The following is a 22,584-nucleotide window of genomic DNA, read 5'->3' on the forward strand; positions in this document are numbered from 1 at the left end:
CGTGTGAAGATGACTTTTTGTGTTCTTTGAATCTGGTTTCCATTTTTTTTACTTGTTTCTCCAAAATAGAAGTTGTGACAGTTATCACATTGTATTTTATAAATAATGTTGGTGTGGTTTTTGTCAGTGTAGATTTTACATAGTATAGACCTTAGTTTTGTGCCTGGTTTTTGAATAAATTTGGTATTAACTGGAATGTCATATTTTGTTACTAGTTTTTGCCAAATGTTGGTTATTTTTCTGCTGATGTCGTGAATATATGGTATACAGCAGTATATGGCTTTGTGATTATTTAATTCATGGGATATATTTACTTTTGTTGGTTGATTTTGCTTTTTATCTAGATGTGTGCATGTAATGTTTTCTACGGTTTGTGGAAGAAACTTATTGATGTTGATGAAGTATTGTTTTATTTTGTCCAATTCATCGTTAATTTTATCTGGTGAGCATAGTTTTATGGCTGTGTTTATTTGGTTTCTTAGTATGTTGAGTGTTTGTTTTGTTTCATGTGCTGAGTCCCAAGGAATGTATAGTCCAGTATGGGTGATTTTTCAGTGGATTTCTGTTTTAAATTGTGTATCAGTTCTTGTAATTTTGAGGTTAAGAAATGATATTTGATTGCTTTCTTCCTGTTCACATGTGAAGTTAATGTTGGGATGTATAGAGTTAATGTAATTGAATGTTTGAATGATTGAATGTGATTAATGTTTTTATGTATATATTTTTCTCTACAAGTGGGTTTTCTCATCATCACTGGGTTATTAATTATAATCAAGTTAAGTAAAGATTATATTTAAGAGAACTAAATTTAACTACACTTAAGGATCAAGTTCTAATGCTATTCTTGGACTTCCTTTGTCCAGAATCAGTCACATATATATATCATGTTTTGGATCATATATTTACTAAAGTTAATGGTCTATATAAATAAGGGTCTTAACATTTTGATAGTATTATTACTTATGGCCTAATCTACTTAAAGATCAGTCCTTAGTTTCTAAATGTATCATTACTAAAGGCTATGGTCTGAAAATAACAAAACATTCTGTTTTCATGAGTATCATTATTAAACAACATGACCAAAACACACAAATAGTGTCTTATTCTAGTAGAAGAGGAAATAAACTTCACTAAGTTACAAACAGAAGAAGATAAGTGTGAATATGTAGCCTTGACACATGATATTAACCTTATAAATAGGTTATTACAGAACAATGATATTCTAGGAGTGAACAGGATATGTAAGCAATATTAAGAAATGGAAGGCCTAACTCTTTTATCCTAAAATGAAGAAACCATTATTAAGTTGGCCAAAATGGAACTAACATACAAAGCTGACAAGTTATAAAAGAAAGTTTACAATGCATGTTTGAGGATCCTTGTCAGAGAATAAACAAACTGCAGCAGATCAAATTAGTTCTGGACAAAAGCATCTATCCTAGAGATGAAACATGCAGAACAGGTGAGCTGAAGTAAAGAAGTAAACTTATGATTCCATGCTGTGCCTAGAGAATTAACAATAGAGGAACTTTACTCTATCAGAACAGATGTGTGAGTCAATTCTATCATTAACATTGTACAGCCAAATAAAGCAGTTCTGTCAAAATATTCAATAATCCTAGAATATTAAAGATTTTTCAATTAATAAACCATGAATGTGCCCATCAATGAAACTCTTTGACCTTGGCACAAGTGTCTCTGGTACAAGTATCACTGAACTTGTTAATATAAACTATAATGCTACCATTGTCAGAAAGTACAAAAACAACTGTTTCATTCAACATGTTGAAAAACCCCTAAGTAATTTCTCATGAAAAGTAGCAATACCATAATATTTATTTGTCCTATTATAAAAAATTTCATACATCACAAAAATCATCCAGCACTGGTCTTCATCTGTGTAGGAGAGCATTCATTAATTAAAGGAAATTTAATGATAGAAAATCCAACAGAGGGTGGTGACACCTCAGTTTTAAATACCAATTCAGATATCAAGTTTCTTGCAAAAGTGAAATCTCCTAAATCAGAAATTATCAACACATCTACGACAGAGAAACCAAATTCCATTGAAAGGGGAATAGATGAACTATCTGTAAAAACATGAGGGTGCTAATGACAAAAAGAGTTCTATTTAAACCTGATAAGGGCAGACATGAAGAGCAGGTTCAAAAGTTATGAATGATTTTGCGAATATGCACCAAAATTTGCCCGCCATCTTGGATTTCTGCCATGTCACAAAATTTCAAAATTCCATATTTTGGTCCAATTTGTGCTTTATACATAAGTGAATAACAACAATTTAAATATTATAGGCAAAATGGATGCAAATAATGATCATTTCATATATATTGTGTAATTACGATTTTCGGTGGCAGCCATTTTGAAAAGGGCCCGAAAACCCCCTTATACCATGAAAGCGCAACCGGAAACATATTTAATCTTCAAAAGTATCCTAAAAACTTTCAAAAAAAGTTGGTTTCAGAGGATCATGCGTGAAGGGAGGGGGGGGGGGGCAGGTGCAGGCAGACCTATTATACATGCCCGACTAATAGTGAGGTAAGTTCATAAAGAACAACATAGAACTGATAAACATAGTGAGGTAAGTTCTTAAAGAAGAACACAGAACTGATACGTAGTGAGGTAATGAAGAACAACACAGAACTGATAAGGTAAGTTCGTGAGAGAAGAACACAGAACTGATAAACGTAGTGAGGTAAGTTCTTAAAGAAGAACAACACAAACTGATAATAAGTGAACTGATAAGGTAAGTTCATAAAGAACAACACAGAACTGATAAACATAGTGAGGTAAGTTCATAAAGAACAACACAGAACTGATAAACATAGTGAGGTAAGTTCATAAAGAACAACACAGAACTGATAAACATAGTGAGGTAAGTTCTTAAAGAAAAACACAGAACTGATAAACATAGTGAGGTAAGTTCATAAAGAACAACACAGAACTGATAAACATAGTGAGGTAAGTTCTTAAAGAAGAACACAGAACTGATAAATGTAGTGAGGTAAGTTCATAAAGAAGAACACAGAAATGATAAATGTGGTGAGGTAAGTTCTTAAAGAAGAACACAGAACTGATAAACATAGTGAGGTAAGTTCTTAAAGAAGAACACAGAACTGATAAACGTAGTGAGGTAAGTTCTTAAAGAAGAACACAGAACTGATAAACGTAGTGAGGTAAGTTCTTAAAGAAGAACACAGAACTGATAAATGTGGTGAGGTAGGTTCTTAAAGAAGAACACAGAACTGATAAATGTAGTGAGGTAAGTTCGTAAAGAAGAACACAGAACTGATAAATGTGGTGAGGTAAGTTCGTAAAGAAGAACACAGAACTAATAAACGTAGTGAGGTAAGTTCGTAAAGAAGAACACAGAACTAATAAATGTAGTGAAATAAGTTCGTAAAGAAGAACACAGAACTGATAAATGTGGTGAGGTAAGTTCTTAAAGAAGAACACAGAACTGATAAATCTAGTGAAGTAAGTTCATAAAGAAGAACACAGAAATGATAAATGTGGTGAGGTAAGTCTGTAAAGAAGAACACAGAACTGATAAACATAGTGAAGATTCCAATGAGGTGTATACAAAAGCATAAAACCCATTCTTCTTTGTCAAATAAAGAGCAGAAGAAAATGCACATCGAAGGGACAGGTTGGACTTCATGATGAACTGAGAATCATCCATAGAATGATTCAGACTGGAAAAATCTAGAATAGGATGCATATCCCATGTGTTTCTGAGGACTACAGAAAGATGGAAATAAAACACTGGAATAGTTGAAACTACTGCTTCTATAGCATTAAGACACAGCATGCTAACTGACATGTGGGACAAAAATAATATCATACCTGTGATACTACGTCTAAAAATGGAAAAGTGGATCCACAGTTCGAGACTCCACAACAACGATGACAGAATCAGTATGAAAACTCCCTTGACTGATAAAGTTGAAACTAAAGCCATTTTAACAGACAGTAATACCATAAGCAAGAGAAGGGTTGTGTGTCACTATTCTGCAATAATTTATACTAAAAAATGAGTCCAGGTCAAATTTAACAAAATCAGTGATAGTCAGTAACACTAGACCAGTTGCAAGCATGTGGACGACACATTTTAACTTGAATCTGATAAATAATGGTATCATACATGAGTGATAATAGCACACCTCAAAAAAGGAATGAAGTTATTAAACTTGTTGGAAAGTGGACTTGAGCAATCACAAAGAAGGCAACAAAAAATTTTAATGCTGAAAATTAAAAATCACAAAAGCAATAGCAATGAAACAGAAAATTAATTAATCAAAACAGCGAGAAAAGTCTGAAAAGTGAATCTTGGGTTCTACAGTATAGAAGAAATCAGCTATACTAGAAGGGTGTGTTGCACTCCTACTGGTAGAGGGTTCTTGCATGCTCATTTCCATGCTATGGTGCAGATAAAACGTGTAAAAATACATGGGAATATAATGGCTAGTGGTGAGCAAAGATTTCACAATATAGGGGCAGTACAAGTCAAGGAAAACTGTTCTATGAGTGTCAGTAAGATACCATATTGGGTATTATGTTCTATTAAAGCAGTTATTTAACATAATTTATGTCTCATATTTCATTTAATATCTCAGTTGATCAAAATCATGTTTAAGAAAATTAAATATGAATGGATATTTCTGAAGGACCTAAAAATGTAAGGTTAAAAAAAACTTCATTTCTGTTGTTGAAAGACAGTGCTAAGAAAATAATTCAATACTTTTGTTAACACTCTGGTAGGCTGCAAACCATAACAGAATGTTATATTAATAATTCAATGTATATCACTTAAAATTTATTCTGATAACTCACCAAATTCTTCTGCGTCGTTATCCCAAGCTTCTAAGTCTTCTTCAGTTAAAAGAAAATAATTTGTCAATAGCCTCCGACATATTTCTGTTAAAGTAGAATAAGAAAAAAATTCCATTTTGATACGATGGGCTTCTAGTGTGGCAGGTTCTTTGGTTTCTAAAAAGACAAATTAAAAGCATAAATGATAAATAAACTGTTATACAGAAAGATAACAAAATTGGTGAGAAGGTTAATATATCAAATATGACTTATTACTTAACTAGTATAACACACACACACACACAAACGTCTCAGAAAGTGATGGTTCCAGAAAAAAAATATCTTCTTTCAAAAACATCAGCTTAACTTGATGAGTCTACGAGTACCGTTTTATGTTTAAAAAAATATCTAATATTATAGGACCAAGTTCACACTTCAAAAAGTAATTAATAATACTTGAAACTTGTCACTGCAACTCTACAAAGAAATCTTTACTTTCCAACTAAACCTACTTTATTGTACTCCTAGTTTCTTAACCTTATATAAAATCTTTCTATTTTGGTCAGGTTTTTAAAATACTGAAACCAAATATTACACATATTTATAATTTAACTCTAATCACTGTTGTTCTATACCAACAGTTCTGCTCTCACAGTTCCAAAATATTCATCTTTATTTATTTTGATGTAGCCTAAGATTTCTTTTTACTTGAAAACATCTTTGTTCGTCAATCCATCAGGAAAACTATACACATTACTGGTAACAGAGTTTTATTCTTGGGAATCAACAAATACAATTAATAACTACAATATAAAGGAAACAAACAAACTTTCTTAAAGGAAACCAGTTTGGGCTCAAATACTAAGAATCCCCAAGAAACCAAGTCAACTGAAATGTTACAAAAGATACTTTCATCCATAGTAATTAACTGACTTTCACTTAACATACAGATTACGAAAAACTTCTCAGCTTTTCAACAAGAATATACTCAAAATGTAAAAGCTAACTTACCTTCAATTACTTTAGCTGGTTTGTATTCAGGGCAAAACAAAATTCCTTTGATCAAGTTTAAACACTGGACTCTAAATCTCTCAAAAAGCAAACCTAACAAGGATAAAATTACAAGAGTTACTGAACTTTCCCAACAGAGATGTCACCTATATGTAAGACCCACTAGCAACACCAATTTAAATCTCCATTGCAACACATATTTACTAGCATGAAACACCTGCGTTCTGCTGTGGAGTTCAAGGGCCCTACTGTACTAAACAAGTTTCTCCATTATCCCCAATTACTTCTATCACAACTTTGAAGAGATTCATATCCTAAAATAAACATTGCTATTATGCCTGTCTACAGTAACTGACCATGTGTGACATGTTTGGTCCTGTTAGCTCAGGAGGTAGAAACAGTATCCTACATAGGGCTCCCTAAAAACTGACTCCAGACTCCCACTATACCCAAGTGGCTTCTGAAACACTTTATTCTCCTTGGTAGGAGAGACCACATTATATAAATAAGGATATTACCCAGGCAATCCCAAAGCCCATCTGTCAAGAATAGTCCTACCAGTTCCAAAACTATCAGAGGAGTTCACAGACAAATAAATTCATAAACCTATAACATTAATTAATTGTTGTCACACTGAAGTAGAATTCCTGAAAACACCTGAGAAATACAGAGTACCAAATATTAATGCTAAAATATGTTGTACATATAACTAACCTTGAAGCTCCCCTACAGCACTGGGTCACTCATTTATACATAACTTTTAGAAGAGCCCCATCTTCCCCATTTTAGTGTAACACCCCCACATATATAAAAGTAAAACTAGTTCAGGAAGGTAAAAACCACCACTATAAAGTACATAAAGTATAAAGTGCATCTATATCTCACACGACTCGACTCGACGTAATACATTTCAAAACTCTAACTTTTAATGTTTTAGACTTGTTTTGTAATATGTTTTATAGAAATTTATTTCAGAAAAAAGCTATTTGAATATATTATTAATGAACACATAAACATTAGTCTAATGATGTTCACATGGTTTGGAGTTCATACTAACAAGAAGGATAGTGAGCCATATAAAAATTCATACACTGAAATTATCTAACTTTTATAAAGAAATCTTTAATGTTTTGACATTTTGTTATTATCAAAATATCTACAAAAATTTTAACTAAGAATAAATTTTACATGCAAGTAATTAATCCTATGTATTTTTCAGTTTTTTAAATTAAGAATTAAATGAAAACATACATAATCACATTGAAACAAAAATATGAAAAAAAGACACTTAGGAAATTGATCACCACTGTCAAACCTACCTTCCCCAGCTGGAGTGAAACAAAGAGAAACAGTACATTCCAGAGACGACCTAATGAACTGAACGAACGAGAATGGATGAAGCTCAAGAACATCATGTAGCTGGTTGAAGAAATGAATATCTTTTGTAACATTTAAATGAACCAAGCAAAAAAATACAAACATATTACTTGTAAGATTGCTATACACAACAGTTCAAAATAACAACACATTTTAAACATCATAACCAATAAAGTTTACTGACTAAAACATAGGATACAAAAAATTTTTATTTCTTTTTTCTTCTAGAATAGATTCATTTGAAAACTTTCTACAGATATTTGCTTGTTTGTTTATCTGAAAAACACCTCATGCACACAAAATGGACTAAATTTCCAGCTAAAAAATTCCCATGAATTAGACATATCTGTCCCTAATCTAGAACTATTAGGTTGAGGAATAATTCGTGAGCGTTTTTAAATAATTTCATTCAAGCATTACATGCAAGACTATACAATACTTCAATGCATGAACACATTACACCCAAAACATTTATTATGATACTTTATTTCATGTAATACCTAGGTATATAGTATGCATTGTTGTAAATGTAATTGCAAGAAATTAAATGCGAAAAGCAGATGGTGTCGAAAATGCTCGATTTTATCCACTTGACATTCCATTTAATGAGCTGAAAATGAAAGCAAAAATTAAAGACATATTAAAATCAAACACACCATCTATTAGAGCAAAAAATTATCTACCAAATGACATGAAATATTTTGCGAAAGCGTTTCATTTATGAATATATTTTTTTAACTTGAAAAAACGCTCACAAATTATTCCTCAGCCCAATACAAATGAGATAGAAGGCAACTAGTTTGCAGCATCCACCACCTGAAGTGATTTCTTTTCACAACAATTGGGATTGGCTGTTAGTCTTGTAATGCACCCAGAGCATACTATTGAAAGAACAAAGTTTTTTTTTTGTTTGGGTTACCTATGATGTACCTGTCATGAGTATAGAAACCCAGTTTTCAGTGTTACAAGTCTTTAGTCTTACTATTCAACCAGTTCGGGGTATGTGTGAAACATATTAATACCAGTCTAATATACTGGCACTAGGTAACCATGACCAGGCTCCAGTGAACAAATGTATATTTATTTAATTATATTAAAAATGAAAACATTTTTACAAAGAAATGCATACATACATACACACACCTATATTGCAATAAACAAAACATTTCTACACAAAGTAAAACATGCAAAATGATCATCATAAAAGTATTAGTTTACAATATATTTTTAACATCAGCTTTTAACATCAAAAGATGGAACTTACTACTTTAGTTAGAACAATTAAAGATTTCTCAAGCAGCTCTCTAAGATTGTTCCTGTCCTCTAGGGCTTTTCCTATGAAAAAATATTCGCACAATATCATGTAAGATTAAACAAAAAACAAAAACTTTTGAGAGTAATATCCTGGAGTTAATGATCATTGAAACAGCTGCAACAGCATGCTTAAACATTCAATACAATCATGGAAATTTTATCTCTATCATTGAAGTTATTACTAAAGCCAATATTCCAAGTTCCCTTATCTTCCACACTATGACACTCAAGAATAAGTTCTATCCACAAACACAAATAGTTTTGTGTCACCTGTAAACATTTCACCATTTTTGAGCCTACAGTTACTTACTGCAATGTAGAAATTCTGGAATCCTATGGAAGACAAGACTCATGAAACGAACAGCATCCTGCACCTCGTGAGGACTCTTCATGCCATGCACAATGAGTTTTCTTAGCACTTCAAAAAGATATAACGTAACTTACTAATAAGCTATTCAACTCTAATCACAAATTTAGCAGCAATATTTATATTTAAAATCAAAATTATAAATTCAAAATACAAATAGAAAGTAATGTAATTTTAGGAAAAGATATTCATTTTCTTCCACTACTAAAAACAGGAAATTTCATCAATATTTTAACCAAATGGCCTTCAGTTTGTTTTACCATTTCATTTTTGAAACATCCAGCACAAACAAACTTTACATGTTATGATTTTCTAGGATATATAAATAAAAGTTGAGAAAACATGTTTTAATTAGTTGTTTGAAGAAGCCAATGTAAAGGGATTACACACAAATAGTAACAAACACACACATACACAAACTTTTCTAGAAATACACTAAAAATGTTTTAACCAAGTAACTAAGTCACTCTTTTATATCATGAAATGGCTGAATTTATTATTACACATCTATAAAACAATTTATAATAATAATTAATTTAATAGTTCAGCTATTAAATTCAATCATATTTTCATTAATTTCTTTGCATAAACATAATTGCTTTACCATCTTCCTTTGTAGAGTAACAAACTTTGTACATTTCTAAAATTTTGTGTGTGTGTGTGTGGTTAAGTGGGATTTAATCTATTTTATGATTGAAATATGCAGAGACCTAACCATGTGGTAACAAGAATTTCTAAAGTTCAAGTTTCCAGGTAAAATTTAAAAAAAAGCAAAAAACACAAAGATGTCACTTACCTGTACTGCAAATGGGTTTTATACCATGAAGAGAGTGTATTTAGAAAAATCAAACTAATTTCAAATTTACAGTAAAAAATAAAAAAGATTAATCAGTGACATAACATAAATCATAACTAAAATTGTTCAACATAAAAACATATAAACACTACTTTATATTTAGAACTCTGGTTTACAGAATAATGTTACTATGCACTTACCTCTTAATGACAACAATGACTTCTCTAAAGAAGCAGATACATTGAAGTCCTTCTGGGAAATTAAGTGAAGTATTTGTTGCATATGGTTGTCCCATAAGTATAGAATGTAGTTGAAAATGTTCACCGTCAGCTATATCAGAAAGAAAGTCGAAATGAGTCTCAAACACAAATACAATTTTACAACTTAGAGAGACCAAAATTGATAAAAACATTTCAATTTTCTTGTGAAAATCACAATGTATTAAATTGTTTTTTATATTCACACAAATTAAACATACAACCCACAGAAATTTGTGATACAAATGGATATTTAATTAAGTAAATAGAGAGGGATTTTTTAATCCAGTTCAAAAGGTACATTACATTTCTTGGGACAATTTTTCAACCTTCTCAATAAAATAAAAATAATTTCTGACTTCACCTTTTCTACGAGATAAGTACCTTAGATAAAAGTGGTTTCACAGTTTCCAAAGTTATTCAGCTTGGTAAATATAGCTTTACATTTCATCTTACAAAACTAGGTGAAAGTGTTTCAAAGCTTCTCTAATCCACTTAACTAAGTTTAGGTATCACACATATATAACCTATTCAGTCAGGTAATTACATCCCATCCATTTCTTTAACCTACTCAACTAAGTCCATTAAATAATATTATGACATGTAAATTTGTCTTACCATTTGTTCAAGAACATTTAATTTGATATACTTATTTAAATACATTTTGTTAACAGATAATTAATAGCTTTAGTTGACAGAAACATCATGTAATTTTAATTTAAATTATAATAAACTTCAGATGTATATTTCTGTGAATACTTTGTTGAGATCAGAGGCATTTATTCTAGAAGTAGCAACTTAAAAATACGTTTTATTGAAAGTTGGCCAGTGTGGAGTTGAAAGCATAATTTTAAAACCTCTACACACTGACACTTGATGGACAAAAACTGTAATGTAATAACAGACTTCACTGGTTTTATAATAGTTAACATTAGGTAGGACAAGTAGCAAGTTTGAATATATACAAAGTTACTGCATTTATAAAGAGGCAGTTGAAACAATGTGATACGATGAAGAGAAACTTGAAACAATGTGATACAATAAAAAGAAAGTTGAAACAATGTGATACGATGAAAAGAAAGTTGAAAGAATGTGATATGATGAAGAGAAAGTTGAAACAATGTGATACGATAAAGAGAAAGTTGAAACAATGTAATACAATAAAAAGAAAGTTGAAACAATGTGATACAATAAAAAGAAAGTTGAAACAATGTGATACAATAAAAAGAAAGTTGAAACAATGTGATACAATAAAAAGAAAGTTGAAACAATGTGATACAATAAAAAGAAAGTTGAAAGAATGTGATATGATGAAGAGAAAGTTGAAACAATGTGATACGATAAAGAGAAAGTTGAAACAATGTGATACAATAAAAAGAAAGTTGAAACAATGTGATACAATAAAAAGAAAGTTGAAACAATGTGATACAATAAAAAGAAAGTTGAAACAATGTGATATGATGAAGAGAAAGTTGAAACAATATGATATGATAAAGAGAAAGTTGAAACAATGTGATACAATGAAGAGATAGTTGAAACAATGTGATATGATGAAGAGAAAGTTGAAACAATGTGATACAATAAAAAGAAAGTTGAAAGAATGTGATACGATGAAGAGAAAGTTGAAACAATGTGATACGATGAAAAGAAAGTTGAAACAATGTGATACGATGAAAAGAAAGTTGAAACAATGTGATACGATGAAAAGAAAGTTGAAACAATGTGAAAAGAAAGCTGAAACAATGTGATACGATGAAAAGAAAGTTGAAACAATGTGATACGATGAAAAGAAAGTTGAAACAATGTGATACAATGAAAAGAAAGTTGAAACAATGTGATACAATGAAAAGAAAGTTGAAACAATGTGATATGATGAAAAGAAAGTTGAAACAATGTGATACGATAAAGAGAAAGTTGAAACAATGTGATACGATAAAGAGAAAGTTGAAACAATGTGATACAATGAAGAGAAAGTTGAAACAATGTGATATGATAAAGAAACAGTTGAAAAAATGTGATACAATGAAGAAACAATTGAAACGATGTGATACGATAAAGAAACAGTTGAAACAATGTGATACGATAAAAAGACAGTTGAAAGAATGTGATACAACAAATATGTGTGTAATGAATTATTTGCTTATCCCAGAAAACTTGCAAGATCATATGATTAGTACTGGCCAACAGTCAATAAGCTACAACTTGAATGAGCAGGCATGCATAATAATAGTAACAGTAATGAAAATAATTTGTGAATTTATACAAAACTGACAAGTAAAGGTAAGAGGAATGTTAATAACTTCTACGTTATTCCAGCTTCACCATCGATACGTAAATTGGATCCACTGTGGTTCAATGTAAGGCAGTTTAAATTAAATAGATTGCAAGCATAATATATATATATATATTATACTATTTTTACAGACAAATAGCAATTTATGCAAAAATCAACATATTTTTAAGCTTTCTACAACAAACTACGATCTGCAATTGTTTATGCTTTCTTTTTATGCAATTTTGAAAAACCACTGACAAAGATTTAAATATAAAGATGGATTCTACAATGCAGATAACATGCACTAATCTTTATTTCTCGTTGTTTTAACATATCTTCTATTTGGATCAACTAAACCATTTCCACAAAAGAGATCATTGTAGATTATTGCAGTACACGATTCTGCAGCACTTTTGCCATAAAGCAGGTTTTGTGACACCCAGAGAATATAACAATTTTATACTGTCAAATGGTTTGGCTTAGTTGTTAAACACAAGTCCAGACCACGAGTTATCTGTGTTATGCTAACTACAGGTATTTAAACCACATTTTTAGCATTTTAAAACTACACATTTACCACTATGCCACTGGGGGCTCTAGTCAAATAAGCAATAATGTATTAATTAAAAAAAAAACACAAAAAGTGATGTCTTTTTTGACAGAGTGAGAAATAACCACTTTATTATTAGTTACGCCTGAGTAGTTTTAGTAATGTTGTTGCCTTCCTCAGGGTTAGTGTTATCAAAAGCTAAAATTTTCTAATGATAAATATATATTTCCATAAAATACATCCTCTCACACAAAGCTATCTCAATCTATTTCTGCCAAGGAAACATTGCTAATAAAATTTTCATGATCAGCACAACAGTCTATATACCTCAACAATTTCACACCATTTCTGGAGATGTATATATCATGGAACTACTGTCAACCAATAACATTTTACAACCTCTACTGGTGTAGCTAGCTCCCTCTGCTATTCCCACACAATCCTCACTTTCAAGAGCTGGTAGGCTCTAGGAGAACACTTGCAGTTGAAAGGAAGGGTGGAAAGTGAGCTAGTAAAGGTAAGCAGGTATTGGAAATACATTTCCAGTGAAAACAAAATGTTAACTTACAATACGGTCTTACCTCCTTTCACACACAGCTAGAATCCCACACAGCAAAGTGATAAGGAGTCAGTGTAAGCACACAAAACTGAAACCAAGTTGAAAGCAAACTCTCAAAATGAACAAATATGCTCTGGCATGAAAATCAAATACAACTGTATGGTACCTCAGTACTTCTGGAGCAGGTGTGCTTTTTGCACTGGAAGGGAGAAATTAATCTGATATGAGTGGCAAAAAAAACAAAACATGTGCACAAGTGCAACTTGTTTTGAGATGTGCAATATATAGTAATATATAAACAAAATTAGCTCTAAACATTCACAACCTCAACTGAACAAACAAGGTTTCATAACTCATCAACATTAAGAATTTAAAAAAAAAAAAAAACATGTGTGTATATAAGATAACTAAGTAATAAAGGATCCTGAGGAAGTGATAGAAAATAGGAAAAGAGAGATAGATCCCAGAACTGACAACAAAGACCTCCTCATGGAACTTACAGATCTGTTGTGAAATGCTGCCACAAAACCAAAAATGTGGAGAAATCTAGTCCTTACCAGTCAGCTCAGGTGCAGAAAAAGCAAAGATAGGGACAGAATTGTAGGAGAAAGGTGTAAGAGTCTGGGTAAGGAAGGAGGAAGGCAGAAAACAATGACAGGTGACTCCTAGGTGGAAGTGGGAGGTTGAGATATGTGTGTGACCAGAGAAAACAAAGAATAATGCAATCTAGCCACATCAATCCTGGATTCCAATAAATCAGAATGACTCCCAAGTATGGTATTACAAAGAAAAGAGTCATGGCATAAATCTTGCAGAGAAGAATGAGAAGATGTCCCTCCCCAAAGGAAGCATCCCTCCCCAACAACACAGAAACCATATATTGAGGCAAAGGGTGGAAGCCAATAAAAAAGATTTAGTGGACCAAAGTGGGAACCTTAAGTTCATCTGGAAATGTCCCAGGGGAGTAATGAAAGGTTTCAGACCATAAATTGAGGGAAAGCAGATAAGAGGAGGTAAGACTGTATTTGAACTAATTTATCTTTCATTGTGTCAAAAAATTGAATTTTGTTTTCTTCATTCATAACATATCGGCACAAATGCCCAAAAAGATATTAAACAATAATGTGAGTCAATATAAATAACAGATGTACTCTGGAAAGATGATGGTATTGTTTACTGTATATAATAATTATAACTTCCCAGTCTCACTTAGATTCTTTCTCAGTACTTCTGGAGTAAAGTTCTCTTCAGTGATGTCGAGAAAACCCACTTGTAGAGAAATATATATGTAAAAACAGCTCGTTTGGGTTGAGAAAATATTTTACATAGAAGAGCGAACAACGTTTCGACCTTCTTCGGTCATCGTCAGGTGAACCCAAACGAGCCGTTTTTGCATATATAAAGTTCTCTTCAATTTATAGAATAGCATTGTCTTGTGTCTCACTGCACTTATTCTCACTTTGTTCTTTGTGATTTGCCTCTTTCCTCAAATTCAGATTTATTTCTTATTACTATTTGATATTGCTAATCCTTTTACTCAATACTGAACCAATTCTCTCAAAAAACCCTTTAGTCTTTGTAGATAAAAATAAAGATATCTTGGTGTCTTTTCAGATAAAATCTTTACCTCCATACCAGTCAAACAGACTTTACACTGTGAGAGAATAAAACTAGAATAAGACAATCCTGTTGTGGATCACCTTATCACCCCAACAGAAAATTGAATAAACACCATTATTTTATGAACAAAGGCTAGTTCTATAAATAAAATAATGGATTAATAATGGTAGCTCCATTTCCCATATATTTAGTAACCTTTGCATGTCTCTTCAAGAAAGAAAATCTATTTAGGAAAAAATTCAAAAACTTCAAGAAACCTGTTTAAGATATGCTGATAATATCTTTAGCATCTGGCAACACGAGAAGATAATATACTTAATTTCACAGAATTCTTACACATCTTGAGTACAAATGTAATAATTTTCACTCATGAAATATAATTTAACAGCTGTACCCCTTTTAGATCTTAACATAAAAAGAAAAACAATCAAGTGACAATCAGTATATACAGAAAACTCCATGCTATCAACATGCCACCTCACATACGGTCCAACATCACACAAAATATCCTTCCACTTCACCAATATAAAGTATGCTACACAACTTTATTCACAAAGAAGACAACAAATTAAACTACTTAAAGAATGCAGTATTATATAGAGGTTTCAACCCAAATATCATAAAAACTGTAAAAAATATTAAGCTAACTCCAGTCTTTTCAAGTGAACAATAAAAAAAATATAAATTATTTAAATCTCTTTTATGAAAGAAATTTTCAGTTACATTACCAGTCTATTTAATAACTTAGAAAGTTGTATTCAAACCTTCATACAAAATAAACACCTTATGACCTAACCTGAAAAAAACCTTCCTAAAAAATCAAAGCCAAAGCATGTACAGCACCCTGTGGTCACATGGTAAAAAACATAGAGGACAAACACCACATTCATTGGAAATAAGGCATGAAACATCAAGGTTACATTTGTAGAGGTGAATTTTACATATCTCTTTTAACACCTCACCAATTTCAATTAGGTCACAAAATATTCTGAGAAAAACATTTCATAACCCAAAACTACAATTAGAAATAATCAAAGCAGGTGATCTACAGCCAAAGTGCAACATCACATAAATTTATCCAAGTTCATCTATCTAGCTTTTGGTGACATATACAACAAGCCTTAAACTTGTCCTTTATTATAATACTATCACTAGCATTCCCTATTATTATACCTTTAGATCTTTTTTTTTTTACTTGTTTATAACTCCTGTATTCACAACTATAAATCACACTTGAAGAAAGCACACCAATGCTCTTTAAAACAGGTAGTGTGTTTTCTAAAAATAAATCCACTTCATTATACTTATAACTCACTGTCTATAGTTCACTATTATATTAGCATAAGTTGCAAATATCACACAGCTACTAAAAATATCTGTAACTGTCCAAAATTTTGAACTTCTGACGAAAAGGAAGGCAACTAACCAGAAGCAGTCATTGTGAACTCTTGAGCTTCTATTTTACCAACAAATAGCAAGACTGACAGTCATGTTATAACACCCCAAGCTGAGAGAGCATGTGCGCTTTCCATCAGATTTCAATTTCACAAATTGTGAACCAAATACTCCAGCTAATAAATTATGACAGACCAACCACTTAAGTAAGTCTGTGGTTCTTTATCATTATTGGGACATTCAATTCTCAAGACAGAACTATATTTTTATGGTTAATTTTGTCCATAAGTATTTTGAACTCTTGATGTTCTTCTCTCTTTTAGATTACGTTCTCACACACTCAAGTACATGAAAGTGTTTTGATTCAATTTAACAAATGCTCCTGAGTATAAATAAAAGAAAAACATTTCTTTCATATTTATTCAAGTGAATGTTTAGTTCAACATTAAGAACTTACTTTTAGATTACGTTCTCACACACTCAAGTACGTGAAAGTGTTTTGATTCAATTTAACAAATGCTCCCGAGTATAAATAAAAGAAAAACATTTCTTTCATATTTATTCAAGTGAATATTTAGTTCAACATTAAGAACTTACATCATGAAACATTCTCCGATCAGCTGCTAATCTCTTTGATGACAAAGCTTTCACGACATGATACAGTGTCAGTAAGGCTCGTTCTTGATGTAACTCATCTTTATGTCTTACTGCTTCAAGCACCCTTGGTAAAAGTTCCTGCCATTCCTTTGGACAGTCAAACCTCGCAATCTTAGCAATCAGTACTGCTAGCTGTACAGCTAACTGTAAAAAAAAAAAACTAAACGTTTTGCAGATAAATTTTATGCACAGTTCACTTGTTCAACAATAAATTTGTTTCTCTTTTTTTTTAATAGATGTATAATCAAAATGTAAGTTTACATGTTAGAATAACAACAAAAAAACAGCTAAAACCTCTAACTTTTCCTTAGACTTTTAAGGTTAGGCAGGATATTTCAATTAGATGCTCTGGTATCAATTTTTTTCTATTAAATTTATTAGTTGTCTTATAAATTAACACTTTACAGCTGCAAAAAAACAAAGAATTAATTAATTTTAAATGTTTGGTTCAGTGAATAAGAAAGTATATTATCATTTCCTGCCAGAGAACTAACTTATTCCAAACTATGTAAGCCATTTTCTACCTTTGAAAATATTACTGCATAGAAAATAGTTCACAAATTTAAATACAATAAATAGAAAGTCTTAATTAGAAAATGACAGCATACAAGTACATACAGAATATATTTTCAAAATTATTTATAAATACTTTACAATCAACCACCAAGATGTTTTTCTCCATATTATCCCAAAACAATTATTCCATATACCTATTACGTATAACATCTGTACTTTGTGAAATATAGATGTTTGTTAAAACACATGCAACCCAACAATAAATTTGCAATCAATCTGAAGTCAAATCTAAATTTCACTATTCCCTAGTCACTGAGTGTACTGGTTTCAGGGAATTTCACACCAACTGTGGACAATATAAATCTAACAATTGAGGTTTAGCTTCATACAGTTGTGAGTACCTATTATATATACGGTATAACTCAGTGACAGAGGGTAATTTGAATGATAGATTAGGCTCGAATTTTATTCTATTTTAAATTGCTTGTTGGCTGAACAATTCACATGAATAAATTAGTACTTCAACATTCCAAATACTTGATATTCATACATAAATATAGGATCACTGCATGAAAAATGGACAATTCCAAACATTATACACTCCATAAATGTGTTTACACTCGACATTGATTATACCAAATACTGATCTCTCTATTTTTGGTTCCATTCAAGTGCTCAGTTAATATTTTGACAACATATTATTAAGTAATTTTAAAATAATGGACACCATCATGCATTTTTTGCTTGGTTGTTAAGCTCATGATGCTCTGACTGATTCCAGTCACCCTGTCACTTTAAATCAGTTTCCCCGATGCTAAAAGAAAATGGAAAAGGTCTTCTTTTTAGCCAATAAAAACTTTCAATTCAAATTAAGAAAACCAGATTGAGTAGGATACTTTTTAGACAAAAGTGTCCCTCACTGGTTCATGAAGACTCTCTTAATAACATACCGACAAAATGAAAATTTTTGTTCATTAATTCATAACCAATAGCCATCAAGGATATATAGTTTAATACACTAAATAAACTAAAAAATATGAACCAAAAAAGAAGTTAGCAATTTCAAGTAAATAAAAATATCCGATACAAAAAACAGCATGAAGATGTCAAGAGATGTTTTGTTACAGACTGTAATGTTAATTATTGATATGAACCACACAAACCTGGTGAACTGGTTCACTAAAGTTATGCAATAAATTTTGTCTTAGCATTGTCTTTTCCTCTTCTGATATAGCACTAAAATAAAAGAAAATATTAAGACTGCTTTACCAAAGTTTAATAAAATCATGAGATTAATTTCATCAACAGACTTTTCATACCATTCTTTTAATACAAAACTAAAATAAACTTTTCAAGTAAATAGTTATATAAAAATGTTAATTCAAATCCACAAGAACAAACTAAGAAGTACATCAGCAAAATTGGCAAAGTGTGGTAAATACATTCAATTGAAACATATTTATGTATGCATTTGTATAATATACCACTAAGTAAAAAACCTCGCATTCCATCTCTTCTGTCTAGACTCCTTTACAATTGAGTTCATATTACTTACTTTGGTGCACTTCTTCTCCAGTATCTGTCTACACCATTTTTGAAGTACAGCACAGCCAGCCAACGTACATTCACTTCTATTTCATAGTTCGAAAAAATTGCCTACATAAGAGGTGTTAAAATATTGAATGAAATTCAGGCCAAAGAATCTGTACAAACTTTAGTGAAGAGATTATATAAAAACACACTTGAGTAGTGAGTAAAAAAAGAACATGGAAAACATAAACAAGAAAGGTTGTATATATGTACGTAAGACATTAAAATAACTTTTAGAAATTAATTTTGCAACTTTAATTAAATTTTTTGATATAATGCTCATTGAAGGAAAACTAATAAATCCAATCACAAAATGAACACAACCTATATAAAAGATATTTTTCTGGTATAATATACTTGTAGCTCAGTTATGTGACTTTGATACTTCTGTGAGTACTGAGTACTACATGCTCAAATTGTGACATTTCATAAAAGTCACTGACAATAAACGTACTCTTTAATTACAATTCATGAAAAATTGTTAGGGCACAATCAGATCATACAGCATGTGTCCGACCTCAACTCAACTGGACAGAAAGATGATGATGAACCCATCTTACTGTGGTAGGAAGGTAACTCCACTGTTTCAGTGATAACCTACACTACATAGACACCACCAACCTACTTTTCCCATTGCACTATGCTATATACAATCAATGAAAAGCTAAGGACCTAGAAACTAGCAAATGGCAAAGGTCTTCCATGCTACACATAAAGAAAGAAGAATTCACATTGTAAAGGCTCAGAAATGACCAGAAATCACCAAGATCCTTATCATGTGTCTGCCAGAAACATTCTTTATTGGAGATGATGGAATGAGTGACCATGAAATCCTATTTACATCCTTTATTGGAGATGATGGAATGAGTGACCATGAAATCCTATTTACATCCTTTATTGGAGATGATGGAATGAGTGACCATGAAATCCTATTTACATCCTTTATTAGAGATAATGGAATGAGTGACCATGAAATCCTATTTACATCCTTTATTGGAGATGATGGAATGAGTGACCATGAAATCCTATTTACATCCTTTATTGGAGATGATGGAATGAGTGACCATGAAATCCTATTTTGAAAAGTCAGCATGCATCAGCTTTATCTACGATAAGTCTGTGGTAAGTATGGTTTGGATCAGATAACTGGATAATTTTAGTGCCACTAGCATATCTCTGGTAGTCTTGCAGAACAGTCCACATCAACAGTGGACACAGACAGAGTCAAGGTAGAAGGACTGAGTGCCTACCATTACCCTTGACTTGATGCAGATTTTAGGAGATAAGCATACCTTGGAGAAGCAACACAAACCACCTGGAGGGATCCTATAAAAGAAAAGAAAATGTATGTACCATTCTCAAAGATGGTGTTTAGACTAATAACTTCAACCATTAAATCCTATGACTGGTGAAAGTGAGATGCAAGAGGTTGAGATAAGTGACAAATATGATACAATAAAATGTGAAAGAGCTTGTAAGAATCACTGTTTAGGGAAAAATAAGCCAACCAGAGGAGTTGGAAGATCCATCCTGTCAGAGTAAGAGGAGAGAACTCCTTGGTTAAAGGGAGTCTCAAGGTAGAAACAAGCAATAAAAAAAGGGAAGATTGTTTCAATTAACACCAAACAGCCCAATCCACACACAGAAAATGAACCATATTTGAACAAGCATAGAGGTGAAAATTGAAGGAAATGAGATAGAAGATAAACAACAATCATTTCTATCAAGTAGCCAGTCTTGGAAAGAAAGGCCTGGGCACAGTAGAAAAGTGTGGTGAAAGAGTGTATATGAAGTACCAATAGCATATACATCTGAATGTCAACAACCACTGTTGAGAAGAAGGAAATATGTCTTCATAAAAATATGACAAAATCAAATGTAAGAACGTGTAAAAACCACATTCAGGTTCTAGTTAGACATGGAAGTAAGCCAGTGGGGTCTGTGATGAAGGAAAGATAAAAAAAAGTGAAGAAGAGAGGAAAAGAAAACACTTGGTAGTAACCAAAAGTGAATGTGTTTGATAAGTCAGCCCATTAACCTGCAATGGTGAGAACTGACCCTTCCAGGACCAAATAAACACATGAAAAATGCACAAAGGTAAGTTTAAAGTAGAATAGCTCAAAGGAAGACAATGGAGTTCACCAACTTTGAAAACCTCACAACTTCCATTGATTATTGGACAGAGTTTGAAGACAATGGGAATAGTATAATAAAAAGAGTTGCATTGTCAAAGAGGCCAGCCTTGCAAGCAATGGATCACACATATCTCATGTGTGAAGATGATGAGATGGCACTTGGGTGAAAGAGAGAGACATAAAGAGAGTGGGAATAGGGTAAAAGAAGAGGGGGCTAGATGCCAACTGAAAATGCAGAAGAAACCAGAGCTGTGTCAGCCAAAGAACCACCACTAACAGGACCAAATGAGCAGTGTGACATACCAAATAGATGACATAAATGAGATGTTGAAGAGGATGGGTAAGTAAACAGAAAAAGGTGAGACCAGTCAAGGCTGAGAGCACTAACTGTCAGAGCAAAGGGATGGGAAACTGTGGACCAAAAGAGGGAAATCTGGCAGCAAGAGAAGTGGCAAAGGCCTCGATATGAGAACAAACCTAACTGAGAGCAAACCAATAAAAAACATCTTTGGATGAAGAGATCACTGACTAGCTGGAAATCAATTCATGATATTAAAATCACACATAGATTCAAGAAGTCTTGATAGAAATGAAATAGAAACCCTATAACCCAAGCACTTTTGAAAGGGGACCTTGTTCTTCAGGGGCAAACTGAAGAAGGTCCAACTTTCAAAAGCACTCAAATTGTTGCATTTCCATTTCATTTCTCACTGGAGATCAAGAGAACTGACCTGCTAGCAAATTCAGAGCTGCAGGAACACACCAAATTATAAGACAAATCTGATGTGAACAGACCTGAAAAGCATGTACAATGTACAAAGAGTCCTGAAACAGGTATTCCCTAACAGTCAATGAAAGAACAATCATGGAATTGTCAGACAGATCTAATGGAATAGAGAAGAAATGGGAGCATGGTTGAAGTTGGAGCATAGTAATATGGAATGGACATTTCTCCAGAATCCACATGAAATGAAATTGTTCAGACATGACACAATCTGACATAGGAACACCTGTAAAGGAATAGATGCCCAGTTAGAAGAAGTGGCAAAAGGATGCTCACCATGGTATTGGTACAGTCATATGAAGCAAATATTTGTTATGCATGAGAAAAGACTTGGAAGACTTAAAAAGCCAAGCCAGACAAACAGTCTTCCACAAAATAATTCAGGTGTAATAGAAGGAGTCCTTCCAACAAGGAATGAAGAAGAGCCAGCTGCCCATGGAATAATGAAACCTTAGCCCCAATCTAGTAATATGGTGACAGATTTCCCTATGACACAAGTGAGGATGCAAAAAATAAATACAATGCCATATGGAAAAGGATATAACTTAAAG

General features: G+C 32.1%; 1 protein-coding gene across 1 annotated transcript in view; it reads right to left on the bottom strand.

The window, feature by feature from the left end:
- Positions 1-22,584, bottom strand: part of LOC143249895 (importin-11-like) — a 288,131-nt gene that overhangs the window by 251,960 nt on the left and 13,587 nt on the right. Inside the window, exons 2-10 of the mRNA XM_076500490.1 lie at positions 19,080-19,180; positions 18,688-18,760; positions 16,949-17,152; positions 9,896-10,025; positions 8,843-8,950; positions 8,483-8,553; positions 7,161-7,260; positions 5,842-5,934; positions 4,852-5,007 (exon numbers count right to left, since the gene is read on the bottom strand). Coding sequence (XP_076356605.1) covers positions 4,852-5,007; positions 5,842-5,934; positions 7,161-7,260; positions 8,483-8,553; positions 8,843-8,950; positions 9,896-10,025; positions 16,949-17,152; positions 18,688-18,760; positions 19,080-19,180 — 1,036 coding nt within the window. The remainder of the gene's footprint in view (positions 1-4,851; positions 5,008-5,841; positions 5,935-7,160; positions 7,261-8,482; positions 8,554-8,842; positions 8,951-9,895; positions 10,026-16,948; positions 17,153-18,687; positions 18,761-19,079; positions 19,181-22,584) is intronic.

This window comes from Tachypleus tridentatus, chromosome 4 (genome assembly GCF_004210375.1).
Source record: "Tachypleus tridentatus isolate NWPU-2018 chromosome 4, ASM421037v1, whole genome shotgun sequence".
NCBI classification, from domain to species: Eukaryota; Metazoa; Arthropoda; class Merostomata; order Xiphosura; family Limulidae; genus Tachypleus; species Tachypleus tridentatus.